At 44.4% G+C, this 18,808-nt stretch overlaps 1 protein-coding gene across 1 annotated transcript in view; it reads left to right on the top strand.

Annotated features, from left to right (window-relative positions):
- Positions 1-1,905: 1,905 nt before the first annotated feature.
- LOC121048660 overlaps positions 1,906-18,808 on the top strand; it is a 60,751-nt gene continuing 43,848 nt past the window's right edge. Inside the window, exon 1 of the mRNA XM_040505267.2 lies at positions 1,906-2,107. Within this exon, the coding sequence (XP_040361201.1) occupies positions 1,906-2,107 (202 nt within the window). The remainder of the gene's footprint in view (positions 2,108-18,808) is intronic.

The raw sequence follows: 18,808 nt of genomic DNA, 5'->3' as shown, positions 1-18,808 counted from the left end.
GGGGTGTTTCGATTCACAAAGGACAACTGTGTTTACCATTCACTTTTTCGAACGAAGCATTGTGCCTGCCTCAGGGAAGGCGTGACTGCTAAAACTGCGTCCCAAAGAAGCTTTTTTGCGAGCACCGGCTTTTTTTGTGTGTGTGTGTTTAATGTTTAATTGATCTCGTAAAAAATGCACTTTGGGATGCGCAATTTTTGTTTCTGCACCTTGACTGGTACAAGAATTGAATATTGAGTAGTCCGAATGACAAATGATGATATCCAAGTGGCGTGTCTTATAGTTCCTTCATCGACCACCACTGAAGGAATCCGTGAAGCCTGCGTCGCTGGAACGACGCACACTGTGCTCTGGATACTCGCCAAGGGAAAACGTTCACCGGTTGCAAGGTGAGGGAGCATTCGCTAATGTTTTGAACAGTCAAAACTTTTGCTGCTAGCTATGAATGTTGTAGAGTTTATGTTTTATATTTATGGCATCATCTTTAGCGATAAGCGACAGTAAGGGACAGCCGTGTGTAATGCGGGAAATTTCATATATAAAAATGGAAAGTAAAAGAATGTTTTGGTTCGGGGGAACACCTGTCTTTGTTCTCTGTTTCTGAAGAGCAGTTAATTATCCTAGCAACTCTATTCGGAACACGTAGCAGAGCGCGTTGGATAGACTACAGTTCACACAGAAAGAATAAAGAAAACAGACGAGGGGCAGACACTCACAGTCCTTTCAACGAGCAACGACATTTATATGTATGATGGGCATCATCTAAATGTCGTTGCTCGTTGAAAGAACTGCGAGTGTCTGTCCTCGCCTATTTTCAGTGTTTTTATTCTTTCTGTGTGAGCTCAACTCTATTTATATTGAGACAGTATATCTTAAGCAACCTGATGTGTGTTTCCTCTGCCCGTGGCTCAGCGCGCTACGTAACGTTACTTGGAATCCCATGAATTCCTGTATACTTTGAAAGTGCGGCCAAAAATGCAGTGAGAAATGAAACATGGATTGTTACCGCCCGATTTTGGCAGTAAGAGGAGCACTAGGCAACGAGTAAATGAATGAAATAAAATAAAAAGTAGAATACAAATAAAATTCCTTTTGCTGCCGCGAACCACTTTCTCAGCCACGGTGAAGAACAAGACGCTAGCTTCATTTCAGGGTTATATAATTACAATGCAAGAAGTAAAAAAAAAACAAAAAAAAAAAAACGCAAATGAACTATTTGGAAAACATACTTTGAACTTTCAGACCAAAAAACAAACAAACAATAAAACAATAAAAATAAAAAACAACAACAACACAAACACAGTCTCGGTTTTCAGTTATAGTCTGTAGTAAGTTAAAGAGTAGCAGGGCAAGCTCCTCGCACAAAGCCTTCCATTCTTTGGTCTTTAGCAGAGCTAACGCTGAAGAGGAGGTGATTCCACTGTAAGAAATCGCACCTAATTAAACATGAGGAAGATACATAGAAAGGGGGCACGTCCCCCCTTTCTATGTGTCTTCCTCATGTTTAATTACTGTTACCAACACGCTCGTTTTGTACTTAAATCGCACCTGTTTTTTTTTTTTTAGTTCTAAATATACGACGAACCTCGTCATCTTGCTGAGCTCCTTCCGTATATTGCGACGACTCGTTTCCCCAAGTGCTCAGCAAAAAAGAAGATGGTCCTGATTTGTCAGAATGTGAAGAGGAGAAAACCACAAATCGGGGCGAGTATAGAGCTTTGATGAAGGGGTTTGTTGTACTATCCTAAACCTGAAACACACCACTATATAGGATCATAATTTTTTCCCCCTTGTCTCAGGGTTTGAAGTATAATTCCGCTCTTCATTTCCTCGCAGATAAAGTGCGTCGCGATGTTCTGGGAGAAAAGAAAAGTGTATCCTGTTCCCACCAAGAGCCTGGTGCCGATGTCCCTGGCCTTCAAGGGCCACTTTGTGCAGAACAGCTGCCATCCCTTCTACGCGGGCTTCCGCAAGATCGCCCGCTTCCACCGATACATCGGCACCTGCTTTCTGGAGAACCTCAATTCTAACGACTACAGGGATGTTCGCTGCAACCGCCGCAGCTTCTACCTTATCTATTTGATCTCCCTCTGGTCATTCATACTGGGTAAGTAGTCGGCTCCTCTCCCGCGCGCATTGTGCTCACTGAATACTTAAGGTGCAACCCCACCATATATGCCGCTTTGCTTCATTTTTTACGGTTTATAACTTTCTTTCTATGTATTCTACACTCATAAAGTTAATGTTAAATTAAATAAATGTTCCTTAGCTATACTTTAATGTCCCGATATTACGTTTATTTGTAGTTGTTAGTTTATTATTTATCTTGTAATAGACCACAGTTTCTGATATTGAACAATATTTTTCTTGACTTTAACGTCCCAATATCCACGATAATTTATGTGAACGGTCTGTTAGATGTAGTGAATTAAAAAAGTAGCAATTAACTGTACAAATCATGTATATTTGTAAATAAAAATAAATTTTAAAATAACGTTTATTTCCTCGTGCTGTAAAAACGGAATCACGTCAGCTAACGAAAATAACGAGAAATTAAATTATGAAGAATCTTTTGATATTACATTTTCCAGAACCTGCATATCGATAGATTACACCTGAAGTACAGTATTCAATTCCAAACTTTTCCCATTTAGTTACGGCAAGTTGCCGTTTTCTAATATCAAATACAGATGGTGACACATGTTCAAGATTAGCATTATTTAAATTTGTCGCCATGTGCCGCTTGGAATGCCACGTGAGAGATAGAAATCTCACCAAATTCGTGGATGTCAAATGCCTGGATGCCCGCAGTGAGCGAGCCAGAGATATAACAACAACAAGCGCGAGGCTGCGAGTGGACCACAGCTGCGTTTACGCGCGTTTCACTGTGCTTCGGTATGCCCAAATGAAATTGACTCCGTGAAAGAAAAAAACGACGACGACGACGAGCTGGGATGAAGCTGTTTTTTCAAAGCTCTTGCAATTTTTCCAGATTGTGCACTGTTACAATAGCTTCGCACACACCTTAGATTGACATTCGACGCTGTTTGAGTGCTGCGCGACTTTACCTGTTGCCAGCACCAGACGCCGGTGCGGAAATCAGAATGTACTAATACAACCGGCTACTTCACGCTGGACATGGACATCCCTCTCCAACCCAACGTTACTGGAGCAAGCTCAGTTTCACAGCTCCGCGTGCGACGTGGGCTCAGTGGCGGTCACGAGAACTAGCAGCGCTGCAGTCGAGTCTTGCTTCCGGATTTTCTAGCCCGCCAAGTTTGAATAGCAATACTTCAGCTTCGGCGAGTTTTTGATTCGTACTAACACTTCACAGTGCAAGGAAACAGACGCACGCAAAAATAAATTTCAAACACTCAAAGAAAAAACACTCACAATGCGCTCACTCTGATCTCTGTGGTGTATTACACTTCATCTTCCTCATTTTCTTTTTTGCTATTATACACATGTAAGCAAAAAAAAAAAAAAGAAGAAATTAAAAAGAAAAAGAAGCTCTCAACGCAGTGGTAGCAGACAACGCGCGAGACAGGGAAGCAAGATCCGACAGTAGCGCCCCGCTAGTTCTCGTGACCGCCACCTGGGCCACTCGCCTCTGCAGGCGAGAATAGGGAGCTGCGAAACTGAGCTTGCTCCAGTAACGTTGCTCTAACCCAACCCGTACGAAGAACTCTCTGACGATGCCACTGACCAGAAAATCACATTTGGTCAAGGAAATCCATCCACAAGCCAGGCGCTGAACAAGCCAGGTCAAGCAATCAAATAATCACCGAGTCAGAAGGCTAGCAACTAGAAGGAGAGGTCAAAGAGGGTACTGTGATCTCTAAGTGTGAGTCATACAACACAGTAGGCTCTCGGAAACGTCCTCGACCAGGTGCAAATTCTTCAAGCAACAATACCATCATCACACCCACATCATATCTCACGTGCATTGGACATACTGCGATCTTCACAACACAGGACCCGATATGCAGATCATCTTAAATAGCCTCAGATTGACAAATTTCTTCGATAACATTGCACCTTCCTGCGTCCTCGAAATCAAGGTAAACAAGAAGCTGAATCTATAGACACGCGCAATCTCTACACCACGGCGACTCTACTGAAATTAACCAAGATCCTTGGAATTCCTGTCTACACCTACGAGCCACGCAACGAAAACACCTCAGTAGGGGTTATTCACGACACTGACCTAGTCATCACAATGCCACAACTTCGCGAGAAGCTCAAATGCAACGCGACAGTAGGACCACTACGGCGTCTAGGAGCGTCACGTACTGTACGCTTAACATTTAGTTCTCCTATTTTACCCAGTCATGTGCTTGTTGGGGGTGTTAGGCACAGGGTTTGACTCTTTTACACATAGGCAGGCACAATGCACCAATTTCGGAAACTTAGGTCATGTCCTCGCTGCTTGCAAGAACTCAGAGGCCTGTACGCGATGTTCAAAAGATCACCTGTTAGAAGCTTGTGGTGCAGTACCGCTTACTGCATCAACTGCGGTGGGGAACACGAGGCTTTTTTTCCTAAGTGGCTGACACAAAAGCTTCAGGATGCTCATGGAATGCGCTTACACTCTGCTAATGTAGACGTCACGTCTGCAAGCCATGCTCAACCGGCGCCCCAGAGGGACAGAGACAGGACAATACAAAAACGCAAGGAACTAGAGCAATGCTCGGTAGTCAGCTACCGAAAAGAGGGGCTCGAGCATTCAAAACCTACACAAGATAAAAATAGCGAAAAGCAGAAATTTTTGAGGTCTCTTTTAGATTTTCCCCTCTAAGTATGGCATCCCAAAGTAATTCTAAGCCACCAATTTAAGCACCCGATGTGATTGATTCCTCCAAATAAAAAATAATAATTATGCTAACGTTTTGAAGACAGTCTACACTACGATCACGCATTCAAATAAGGAGTCTGCCCCTACCCAGCACAAAACTAACCATGGAAACCAAGGACAGAAAGAGACTTCTAAGCCAAATGAATTTGATCAGTCTGACTGGAAAATAACCCCTAAAACACTATATTACCAAAGCCACCAACTTTCTCAGTCAGTTCTCCTCACCATTAATACAAGGCCTCATCAAAATTCTTGCCTTTCTCATTCTCATAATCCTAGATTCGTTTAAACAACAGTTTTTGTTTTGCACTGGAACGCACGAGGCCTTCAGTCAAAAGTGTCTGATTTCCGCCATTACCTCAGAAAAAAGCCTTGTCTTGTTATAGCGATATCCGAACACGGAGTTCGGGACAACTTTAAAATATCAGGATATAAAACTTTACTCAAAAAAACATCCAGGGAACAGCAGAACATTATTAGCAATCAAAAATGATTTAATTTACGTTGAACAAGACACTGGTTTAGAAAATGACAATGAATATGTATCTGCAACCGTTATAGTTGGTACTAAGTCAATAACGTTTATATCTGCATACATACCTCCCAACGTGACATTCCGTGTTAAGCCGCTAGAAAATATCCTAGTAGCGGTGCCGAAACTGTGCGTTCTTTTAGGAGATTTCAATGCTCATCACGAGCTTTAGGGCAGTTTGAGAAGCACTCTTAGAGGGCATGAACTCCTTGACGTTACCATTAACGCCGATCTTGTCAACATTAATGACGGCACACCCACATTTTTCAGGGGAACAGGCGTAAGCAGTTGCTTGGACTTGACATTTGTGTCAAAGAAGCTAATAGACAAATGCAATTGGCAGCCAGCTCCTGATACCTGGGGAAGTGATAATTTGACCATTGCAACATCTACAACTGGTTTTGAAGTACCTAAACCACGACGTAAGATAAGTAAAAGAAATTGGGAAGCCTTTCCGGCAAAAACAACAGAAACTAACGCAGAATATGAAAGGTTCATGCTATAAGAAGAAGAACGGAACGGAGAGTAAGACGAATATACAAAACTGTCGACCTCCGAGAGGCACGTTGGACGCATCGTCATGTAAGGCGTCCCTTAAAACTTGTTGGCTAAACGTAGGTGGATCAGATACTGCGAAAAATTGGATCCTCGCAGTTTCAAATAACAAGTATATAGAGTTGTGCGCGGACTGAAGAAAACACCGCAACAGTTACATCCTTTTGGGGCTTTGTCTCTAACGGAGAAATGCTCGGAATTAGAAGTAGCCGACGAGTTTTGTACGATGATGGCAGAAAAACAACAACGCCTTTTACACGTCAGTTAAGACACCCAAAATAATATCTTAACAACTTCACAAGACTCAAAACTTGATACGCATTTTCACTTCAGGAACTTACAATAGCTATAGCCGCTGCAAATAAAAAGTCATCACCTGGCGCGGATGATGTAGCGTACATGGCGCTGGCACAATTAAAAAAGAACTCCTTAATAAAACTTTTAGAGGTTCTATATAGGTCATGGGAAATAGGCAATATGCCATAAGCGTGGAAATAAGCACAAATTATACCTTTTTTAAAGCCAGGAAAGCCACCAACCGCTTATACTTCTTTCCGCCCAATTACGCTTACAATCTGCATAGGAAAAACGTTAGAAAAATAATACAGGGTAGGCTCACTTGGTACCTTGAGTCAAACGGTATCCTTTTAAAAAAAAATGACAGGTTTTCGCTCGGGAAGATCTACTAGCGATAGCGTACTAGACCTTGTCAGTTCTGTCGAAGAGGGCCACGCAGAAAATAAAATCACAGCCGCAAGTCTTCCTAGACATGAGGCAAGCTTTTGATTGTATCAAACATAAAGCCATCCTTGCCTTTATTAAAAAATAGGTATTGTAGGGAAAAGGCTTCGTTGGATAACGAACTACCTAAAAGATAGGTCAATAATCATGACGAGACTTGCACAAAGAAATATAACATCTCAAGAGGCGTTCTTCAAGGGTGTGTGCTTAATCTAAATCTTCAATATCGCGTTATTGTCGGTAGCAGGCGTTGTCCCCGCAAACGTCATGACCGCAATTTAGGCGGACGATATTTGCTTGTGGTCTAGCAACGCTCGGCGTGACGTACCACCACGTAGACTTCAGAAAGCTATGCACTTGGTTAGCCAACAAATATCAAAACTAGGGCTCTCTTTGTCAGCAGAGAAAACAACAGCCATGACTTTCAGGAGAAAATCAGTGCGCCGCTAGCCTATACTCTTAGCTGGACATCCTCTATCATATATACAGTCCTACAAACATTTAGGGGTCAGAATAGATCGAGACCTCACTTGGGCTCCCGAAATAAAACGAATAAAAAAATGTAAGCTGTGATTTGTGTATTACGGTGCTTAGCTGGCACTGCTTGGGGATGTTCGTGCTCCGCTATGCTTGCCCTACAGCGCTCCCTTGCAGACGGTATTCTAAAATACAGCGCACCGATGCTTCTCGATGCCAGTGACACAACTATATATATATATATATATATATATATATATATATATATATATATATATATATATATATATATATATATATATACAAACAGCCCAGATGCATTTTCTTAAAGTATGTCTTGGGCTTTCAAGGGAAACATCTAGCTGTGGCACGCTGGCTGAAACGGGCACCACATCTGCTGACATTATCAGAACACAGGAATCTTTGCGAGTCGACGTACGCCACATCACACAGCATAAGAAACACTCTATGCGGTACATTACAAAAGAAAAAAAAGACCGAATTCAAAACTAAACACAGAAATAATAAAAAATAGAAATTTCACAGGGGTGAGACGCATCCTCCTTTCTGGCTTATGCCATCTATGCAACGAAATACTCAAATACCTGACATGGAAGTCCTCATAAACACAGCGGTACCTGTTCGAGTTGAGCATACTATGCATTATATGTTTAGTGTAACCCATAACCACGTCTTTGTTGAAACCGATGGGTTGGCTACTGAAACATCATCGGCTTATGCCTTTATAATTTCTCAGAATAATACATTTGAGACAGCATCTACAACAGCAGAACTTTATGGCATTTTGTTAGCAATTAAATATATCTCAGACACCAGAAATATACAGATGTGGGTGATTTTAACCGATTTCCTTGCCGCTCTCAAAAGCTTAACAGTATTTGTAAAAGCATGGAGTAACAACATTCTTCAGCTAAAAATAGGAGAACTGTATAGCAAAGCCGTAGGCATCGGACATTAAATAACTCTGCAGTGGATATCAGGGTAGAACAAAATCAGCGGAAAGGAGCAGGCAGACAAAGCAGCCAAAACCGGACACAAGTTGCATAAACGCATAAAAGTTCCATTCACTAATAATAATAATAATTTTATTTCACATGTATTAAATGACACAATACAAATACGGGTCTCTCCAATCCGTAGGAGGCTTGTGGGACAGGACCCAGTAAGTCGAAACGGCGAAAGTACACAAAGACTAAGGTCAACTCAAAATAAGATAAGAACTAGCAGAAGATAAGTGAAAACGTAACAACGAAGGGTTACTACAAGCTTAAATTGGTCAGCATTTTTTTTTTTCAGTTTTCTCTTTGTTGTGCTCTCAAAGAAGCGATCTGGCAATTTATTGAACATGGAGGGCACATAATGCGAGCGAACTCTTTTCCCGTAGCGCGTAGTACGCCGGGGGGTAATAAAACGGGTCGTGTAACGAAGACTCCAGCTGGGAACAAAGGGCCGTTTAAAATCATCATTCCAAAAGCGGCGCAGAACCACGCTTTCCAAAAACAAGGAAGAGAAATTCGGCATACGTAAAACTCGAACACGTTCATGTCAGCAAAAGAATCAAAGTGATAGCCAACGCAGTCAACTTCCTTTGCCAGGACCTCCTCGTGGAACGGGGATGGGCGCGTCCTAGTCCGATGGTGACGACCGATGACGGTGCTCGCCCGATGACAGCCCCCCGGGAAGTTGATAATAATAAAAAAACAAAAACTAAAAGTTGTTCGATACCGCTGAACACATTGCGACGCTGGTTGGCTTTACAGTGGCCAGTGTGGGCCACGTTTATTATGAAACAAAACAACTCAACAGTGAGTTAAAATCCCAAAATTAAACCCCGTACTTTTGTTCCCAGTCTCCCAAAATCGAATCGAAGCCAATCCTCCAGAATCCTCTCGGGTGTCCTTTTGTAAACCCGTAGGGGCCTCCTTTCCCCTCAGGGACCAACCAATCCCTTCATATTTCACCCCTCCCACGTGGTACACTGTTCTCCAATGGCCGGCGAGCTGTCAGCCAGGCGCCCCAACCGCCAAATCCAAATTCTTTCTAGAGTCAACCCCTGCATTCTACGCAGACTGGCTGGCGCCAACAGCTAAATTATTACATCGGGTAAAAAAAGACAATTTTACGCATTTTACAGGCACTTTCGGCTAAAAGCTACACGCTTCTCCAGGCGGAGGCTCTCCCGGTCCCGGTCCGAGCGGACTCCCGAAACCCGAAACGCTTCTTAACGGCCGCGGGGGAAGCGCTCCCGCATTGCGGCCGCTCTGGCACCGCCGACACAAACATAGAAAGCTAAAAAAACAAGCAATGCCGACGCAACACTGGAAAGATAAACTTTCCTAAAAAAAAATCACCTTAACTATAAAGCACTAACCCCCAAAATATTTTTAACTAAATCACCTTAAATCACCTTAATTTTTTTATAAGGTGATTTTTAACTAAATCACCTTATAATAAGCAGGATTTCTACAAACTTAACAAACGCTCTTTAACAAGCCCCCCAAAATACGATCAACTTTCATTTGCCATGACTCTGCACACATTACGAACAATGTAATACCGTACCGCAGTATACTGTATCCAAGGGCACCCGCAATAGACTTCCTCACTGAAAACGGCATAAACACTTTATGGTTGTACAGCAAACAGCTAACGCAGAAGGGTTTGGATTTGGGCTAGTTGGTTGAACATGTTTAGGGGTTAAAAGCGCTAAAACGCGGACGAGTAGGAGAGACACACACCACAGAGCGCTGGTTGAACCAGCGCTCTGTGGTTGTGCGGCGGTTGAACTGAATGGTCTTGGGTTGCCAAAGGCATGGTAGCGCTTTTTTGGACGAGGACAAAAGAAAGAAAGACAAGACAGACACGAGCGCTGTCCAACTAGCCCAACACACAGCTTTGAACTGAATGGGATGTGCGTCTTGTTGGTTTCGCGATACGTGTGTTTTTTTCCAACATTAATCGCTCTGTGGTGTATGTCTCTCTTACTCGACCGTCGTTTTTAGAGTTTTTGACCCCTAAACAGCTAACGCTCCGCAATTTTCCACAAACGTGAGCCAAATGGGAATTCTATGGAATATCGGAATCAAATAACACCCCTAAATACTTCACATTATCAACATACTCGAGCGGAGAACAAACACAATTCGAGCAGCTTGATTTATGTTACAAAAGTGGTACGTTAAGGACCACCTTCTTTAATCTGAAACAAACCAGTTTCGTTTTTGACGCATTGACTGAAATTAAAATTTCATCAAACCAATTCATTATCTGCAATGAATCATGCCTCACTAAATGAACGGCGCTCTCATATTTGAGATGACGAGATAGAAGTAACGTGTCGTCCGCATATTGAAAAATACTGCAACTGTTGCAGAAAGGTCATTGACGTATAGATCAAAAAGCAGATGTGACAAAACGGATCCCTGTGGAACACCAGCTTTTATTAGTACACTTGGGGGGGATCGGTGGCCGAGTGGTCTAGCGCACACCAGCTCGGAGCACGTGGAGCGAAAGCTCGCGCTGCAGAACCCAGGGATCCTGGGTTCGAGCCCCACCCCTGCCCGTTTCGATCTGGATGAGCATCGTACCGGCGTGCGGTCGTGTATCACTACTGCCTGGTGCACGTTAAAGACCCCAGGCTAGCGGCTGTACCGCACTGGCGAAATTTCTCATCTACAGCTGGGAGACTCGTCGCCCCTGTGAGGCAGACCAAGTTCTAGGCTGTATAAACACACACACAACCCAATTGTTTTTTTAGTACACGTGAACTTTTGAAAGTGCCAACCGATACGATTTGGGATCGACCTGAAAGAAAACTTTGAAGAATAGCCAAGAAAGGCCCGCGGAAGCCAACATTATGTAGTGTGCAGAGATACAACTTATGGCTGAAAGAGTTAAATGCTTTTGGTATACGTTAAAAAGAAAAAGAACACAGGAAAATAGATTGTTCTCAAAAGCATCATAAATAAGATCAGCAAAATCCTCAAGCAACGGCTGGGCGCCTCTGTCAGCAACAAAACCATACTGGCTGCGCGACAAAACACCAGAGTTATCAATGAAGCAACTCATCACGGTGAATAGGTGTTTTTCTAACACCTCAGCAATACATGGCAAGATGGAGATAGGACGGTAACACTCGTAGCTATGTGGCGTGCCTTCCTTAAAAAGTGGTTTAACAAGTGCAGCTTTAAGATTAGATGGAATAATACCAGACAGTAAAAACCGATTTATCATGTCGGGGAGGACCTCTTTGACAGCGTCGAAATTTCGAACTAGATCGCTAACTCAGACGTTATCAACACCGGGCGTCTTATTGCGCTTTATGCCGAACAAAATAGTGCGTGACGTATAGATGTCAAGACGAGGTAAAAAAGCAGAAGCAGATAATTTGTAACTGGAGCTTGTACTAGGTGACGTAATACTACTGTCCCTGGCAACCCCGGATGACGCCGCAAAAAGCTTGTTGAAATGATTGACAGTTGACTGCAAGTCGGTGCCAAAGTACCTTTGAAGTGACTCAAAAATTGGTTGCCGAGCTGCGCGGCCTCTGGTAATGTTGATTAACTCCCACGTATCTCGCGGATTTGCCCTCGCCTCAAAGAATTTCTTCTGAAAGTAGCGCCGTTTAGCCGACAGAATAATTGCATTTACGCGGTTTCTGGCGCACCGAAATTCAGCTCTTAACTCCCGGTTCTTAGGTGCTCGACAAGACCGCAGCGACAACGCATCCTTCGCCTTAATTGCTGCCATAATTTCCGTATTAAACCAGGATTTATTTTATCGTTTCCAAAAAAAGACTTCCTACTTTACAGCAACATGAAATGACTGCCAAATTTCAACAAAGGCCGGATATAAGGTTTTGTCTTCCTGAGAGCGAAGGAAAACTTCCCAGTCAGAAACGGCTACCAGTGCGTCAAATTTAACCACGTCCGTGATAGTCCCACGGGTGCACTCGCTCCTGTTAAAGTTCTGTATCAAGCCCTGATGTTGCAAATTGCATCAAATAATCTAATGATCCGAAAGCTTTTCGTTAATGACCGCAGATTTTATCAGAATACCGGCCGCTCTAATATTTCTATAATCAATGCAGGAAACTTCCAGTGATCCAGACAAAAGTTCCTCCCTTGTTGGGAGACTAATTATATTTTTGATTCCATACTCTGACAAGAGTGTAAGATAATCGCAGACAATGGGCTTGTTAGATTTGAGCGTATTAATGTCCATATCGCCGACTAAGCAGAGCTGGCTCGCAGACCGCAGCTGCCCAATAAATAATTCCGGCTAAAAAAAGAGAAACATTTTCCGAGGGAGGTCTGTACACTGCTATTAGGAACAAAGGGAAATCTGGATGTGATATTTTTATTTCTAAGGCTTCAGCATGCTGGAAAAATACACTCGAGTTCGCTGGGAGCTATTTATCTTTAATATGAATTGCGATGCCCCTTCCTCTGCTATTATCGCGCGTGCGAAAAAAATGCCCTGTAGCCATCTAACGTGTACTGATTATACTGAAAAGAACAGATGGGGATCTCTGAGGACGAAAATATTAACTGACGGTTTCAAGCTGTTTACAGATATTTGAAACTCGTCCCAATGCTTTCGCAAGCTTCTGATATTCACATGAATCGACGCTAAAGAGTTATCAGATATAGGACTCAAATCCCGATTGAACGAACTGCAATCTGGAACTGAAAAACAAATCGACATGCCTCACACCAGCTTGTCTAGATCGCGCACTACACTTTTACGTATGGCTGGTGATCCCTTGAGTTTCTCAAAAATATTTTTGCATTTTTCAGTCATACAAACTGAAACCCGCGCTCTTTGTTCTTCGATCTAGCCATCTAAAATATCTCCCTGTTCGCCGCGGTAAGGTTGTCATTGGAGTACAACCTCAGCTGGTTATTTGATTGGCTCAATTTCTTCAACTTGGCGCGTGCCGCCGTCCAGACACTTTTTAGGCTAGGTGAAGCGAAACTAACAAGGATCGTTGACGAAGAGTCCTGCTTCTACGGCAGGCGATGAATTGCCAGGATGTCTGATGACTAGAGTGGAGGAAGACAGCTTCACGAAAAGATCTTTCATGACGCTTATCAAATCTTTGTCATGGGCGAAAGGAAGGCCATGCACCTCCATATTGCAATGGAAGCTATACTGCTGGGATAAATTAAGTTCCTGCTTTAGGCGCTTAATTTCCTGAGACTGTTCTACCATCGTGTCCCTAACCGGACCTACTTTTTTTGTAGATCTTCGACAGATTCCTAGTTTGTCAAGGCCAAGACCAGCACTGAATCACACTTCGTGCTAAAAGAGTCAACGATCGACTGAATTTCGCAGACCGTTGTGCGTAGTTCTGCCACAGCAGATTGCAGGGCTAGCAACTGATCGACCTTTGCTGGAAGTGGCAATAGTGTCTCGACGCTAGTTTTTAGCGAGATGAGCTCATTAAGTGCGGCGCTTACGGTAGCCAACTGGCAGTTGACACTAGTACCAGTAGCATCTGCCGCACTAGCACTAGCAGCACTAGCGCCGGTGACCTGCGTCTGCCAGTTCCCGATAGCCTGAGTGGAGTCATCCACTAAAGTGATGTCGCCCGCTCCTGAGCCGGATCGAAGCTCACCGGTACGGCACGTAGGGCACTTCCAGCTTTCTCATCTGGAAGCACCCACCCAGAAAACGTGCTATCTGCGACCCCGGAGCAGGGCCAGCCGAGGGGGTAACCATTTCGGCAGGTCACATGTCAAGAGCCTCCCCTCAGATGGTAAAGACTGAGCACACTAAATGCAATCCATATGAATCTTCAAAGGACAATGTCTAAACGCACACAAATGTCGGCAGAGATAAAAGAGATACACTGTACACTGTGCGGTCAGCGGCAATAGACCCCTTTCGAAATACAACCCTCTGTTGGCAGCTGTGAAATCCCTTCACAATGGCGGACTGAAACTTTAACGTCACGGCACACTCAGAAAAACACACCCACAAAAAAAAAAAGTAGGGGTGTGCGAATAGTGGTTCGAATCGAATAGTGCAGCGTCATTCCTAGCTTTTGCACCGTTAAAAAAACCGGCCGTCTTGGCTTCCCCATGCACTGTCAAGGCTATGAATGACGCAGTGCTATTCGATTCGAACTACTATTCGCACAACCCTAAAAAAAAGTGATGAGCGCAGTGACGTTGCACTTTCGACGCTGCTTGATTGGCTTTTCGGTTCCTAGCGTTGGCCGCGCTCCGACGTTCGCTATCTTATGGAATGACTTGCACGTTCTTCGATGAGGTTATTCCGCCATTGTGCAGTGGTTCCAACATTCTAATAATCGGCACGTGACTTTCGAAAGGGGTCTATAAAAGAAAAAGGAAAGGTTGACAGAGCGACTTTTGTCTCACCTGTACAAAACGCAGTGGTTAGTGCCATACAGAGTTTTCGCCGCCGACTGCAAGGGATGCGACGCTGGGGGGATCCTTATACTACCCCCGATGAAATGATGGACAATCAGCTGAAGCCAGCCGGTTGTCCTTGCTGTAGTCAGCCGCAGCGTCACGATCGCCCGCCCGCTTGCCTCGTCACTGCACAATACGTGAAGACTGCAGTTCTTTGAACGCCGACCATGATGCTCGTACCAGGCGCTTGAAGATGATCGATGTGCTGTACAAAACGCAGTGGTTAGTGCCAGACAGAGGTTTCGCCGCCGACTGCAAGGGATGCGACGCTGGGGGGATCCTTATACTACCCCCGATGAAATGATGGACAATCAGCTGAAGCCAGCCGGTTGTCCTTGCTGTAGTCAGCCGCAGCGTCACGATCGCCCGCCCGCCCGCTTGCCTCGTCACTGCACAATACGTGAAGACTTGAAAGTAAACATATGGCAGAAATCTGCCTGGTTCGGTAAGAACAACTAGAAGAGGAGGGAGGAACGCCAACCAAAAATAAAAAGGAGCCCACCGTTTCGAAACCTGCTTGGTTTCTTCTTCAGGGGCGACTGTGCGCGCGAGGAGCAAGTGGTCTTTTTTTACGGCGGTGGACGTGATGTTTTCGCGATCGTAATATGGCTGAGCCCGCTGACGTAGGCGGACGGTAAAGCGCCAAGCGACCGATTGATGTTTTGCGGTGTGGTTTGGATGTGCCATGACTCGACGAAGAGCCTCTGCCGGGAATTGGTCTCAATGTCGAGGATGCGTGTGTTGTCTAAGTCAATGCGGTGGTCATTCGAGTCACTGTGTTCCGCAACCGCGCTGCGCTCATGATCGAATTTTCTCACGTCGGTTTTGTGCTGGCCAAGTCTTTCTTTAAAGTTTTTGGTTTCGCCGAGCACCTGCCGCGACCTACACGTCGTACCCCGAAGCCTTTGCCTCAAACGCCTTGTCCACACGCGAGAAGGAAACCAAATCATCGCACAGGCAGAACACCGCTTGGTTAAAGCTCGCATCCACGATTGTCAAGCCACGCTAAAGCGAAAAAGACTAGACCTCTTTTTTATTCGTCGGCAACTAGAACACCGCATCACAAGCATATTTCCAGCACTTCAGTCTTTCGCCGACAGTGTCGCCTCCACTTCCGCAGACAAGCAACGAGTATCTCAGAGGGAGAAGCTTTTGAGACTGAAGAAGAAAGGCGAAGCAATACACAGCACTGACTCCACTAGGTTTTTTACGAACCTCTCCTCCAGGCAACTAACCCCGTGCGAGGTCAGTGCGTTGGCGAAGGGTCACGGTTTCAACATGGCCACGACAAAACCCCCTTTGCCAAAAATGGTTGCAAATATCGAGGACGGCATCTTGCACCTAGATCCAAGTGCCCGAGACCGACTCCGGCAGAAGGTGATCGGCATCCTATCGAAACTTCCACGTCGTCAACAGCCTAACCTGCCACGAGAAGAGATAGCAGCTCTCCGGGAGCTTTGAGGAGACACAAACATCGTGATTCTACCCGCGGACAAAGGAAACTCGACTGTGGTCCTTGACCGGGATGTCTACGAGAACAAGATTCGAGACCTTCTTGACAGCTCTGCCTATGAAAAGCTCAGGAAAGACCCGACATCACAAGTTCAGACAAAACTGAACAATATCCTTTCTGAAATTTTTAAGAAGCACCCTGACGCGCGGAGCCTTCATCTGCGGCTTCTGTGCAGGAATGGGTTTGCGCCCGGTTTCTACGGTCTTCCTAAGGTTCATAAGCCTAACGTCCCTCTCCGGCCGATCGTGGATTTCACAACCTCACCACTTCGGGGATTGTCGAACTACCTCGAACTCTCTCCTCTCGTTGGAAACACAGCGACCTATGTGCGGAACACCGGGCACTTTGTGAAACAGGTTGCGCAACTAAAGGTAAACGATGACGACAGCCTGGTGTCGTTTGACGTCGTCTCGCTCTTCACCAGAGTGCCGGTTCCCCTGGCAGTCGCCACAACCAGAGCTGCCCTCGAGGGAGACAAGAAGCTGAGCGAACGGACCAGCCTTACGGTGTACGAACTGTGCCGCCTGCTGGAGTTCTGCCTGGGGAGCATCTACTTCAGCTTTAAAGGAGAATTCTTCAAGCAGACCAGCGGAACCGCAATGGGCGCATCCATCTCCGTCACCACGGCCAGTGGCGTACCAACTTGTTTTTGAGTGGGGGGGCAAACCCGACCCTCTTCCCCCCCCCCCCCCCCTTAATCGAAAATTCGGCGCAACTTTTGTCGAACTTTTCTAAAGATGTGGCAATGATTCGGCAAAATTACAACGTTACCAGACTTAACATTGATATTTTGTTTTTTCTCACGAAAAAAATTTTGCTTCTTCTTAAAATAAATACAACTTGTAGTGCCTATTGAAACAGTTATGATTAAATAAGGTGATATTCTACAAGATAATTGTATTGATGTCGCTTTTGTGTGTTTACTGGCAATTTTAGTGTTTGCTTGCAGAAAGTGGCGTGACAACGAGGTTGGGTAGTAGCCGGAGCAGTCACGAATCACACTACGAGAGTTTTGATTTTGAGGCTTCATCAGCGCACGCCTGCAAGTGTGTTTACATTGTTAAAATAAAGACAATCACTGCGTTCTTACTTTCTCTGGGAGTCACCGTTTCGTGCGCGAAAACGGATGCAACGGTTGTTTAGCCTTCACCAGAAGAGATAACAATACTGTAAATATGCATGTTTTTCGATTTGAGTCACTTGACGTCAGCTTTGCATGAAAGTGCGCGTTCCATATTCGCAACGTGCCGTTTTTAACCTTTAAAATTCCGGTTTCTGGTGTTAGGACACACACGGACGTTTAGGAAGATGGGGAGAGTTAGGAATGTCGGATGTGCAACGTCGAGCATGATAGTTCTGTGTTTAACGAATACTTTTCATCAGTGTTTACTAACGAGTGCTTGGACTTCGTCCCCACTCTCCCTGAAGAGCTTTACGAGCGCATGCATCCTATTAACGTTAACTCCGCTGGTATTAAAACATTGATTGATAAACTAAAACTTACTTCGTCCGCTGGAACCGATAACATCAACCCTAAAATTTAAAAGAAACACCCGTGTTATTTCTAGTGAGTATTTAAAACTCATCTTCATTCAGTCCTCATCTCAAAGCTGCCTTCCATCTGACCAAAAGGTGGGAAGGGTAATTCCCAGTCTTTAAACAGGGCAGCCGCTCTTCCGCATCTAATTATCGCCCTAATTCATTGACTTCAATTTCTTGCAAACTACTTGAGCATATCCTCTACTCCAATATCACGTGGCACCTATCATCCCATTTCTTTTCTTTAAACAGCAGCACGGTTTTCAAAAGGTACTTTCCTGCGAAACGCAACTCTGCGACTTCATCCATGACTTGCACACTAACCTTGAATGTCACGTCCAAACTGACGCAGTTTTTTTTTTTTTTCCAAAGCGTTCGGCCGTGTCCTCCATCAACGCCTTCTTTCTAAGCTATCATCTTTTTGCCTCGACCAATAACCGTTTGCATGGATTCGTGACTTTCTTTTTTCCCGTGTACAGGTCACGTCCATGATGATCATGAATCTTCCTTAATAAATGTATCTCCTGGTGTTCCCCTGGGGTTCGTACTTGGGCCATTACTCTTTTTAATATTTATTAATGACATTCACATTGGGATTTCTTAAAAAAAAAACGCTTTTTCGCCGACGACTGCGTCATCCATAACAAAGTAACTTGTGTGCAAAATAATAACCAGCTTCAGGAAGATCTAGATAAAATTAACAATTGGTGCAAAGAGTGGATTATGTCACCAAACAAGTATAAACGCAAACTAATCCACTTCACCAAGAAAAAAACCACTCTGTCATTTAATTACTTCCTGGACTCCGATCTGATTGAGACCGCTACTGTGTATAAATACCTTGGTGTAAGACTAACATCTGACCTTCCCTGGAATAACCACATTGAAGTCATTACCGCCAATTCATCTGGAACTCTTGGACTAAGCAGACGTAACTTAAAAAATCGCTCCACCCTTTGTCCCTAAGCTAACCTTTAACACGTACGTCAGACCAAAAATAGAATATGCTTCAACCATCTGGAATACCCATCGACTGTACCTCATCAATACGCTGTAGAGGCAGTTCAGAACAGAGCTGCTCGCTTCATTTCATCCACTTATGACTTTTCTTTCAGTGTCTCGGCGCTAAAAACTGA

The sequence above is a fragment of the Ixodes scapularis genome, unplaced genomic scaffold (assembly GCF_016920785.2).
Source record: "Ixodes scapularis isolate PalLabHiFi unplaced genomic scaffold, ASM1692078v2 PGA_scaffold0__279_contigs__length_252992795, whole genome shotgun sequence".
NCBI lineage: Eukaryota > Metazoa > Arthropoda > Arachnida > Ixodida > Ixodidae > Ixodes > Ixodes scapularis.
The sequence above is the reverse complement of the archived record's forward strand: the minus strand, read 5'-3'. Positions and strand labels throughout refer to the sequence as shown.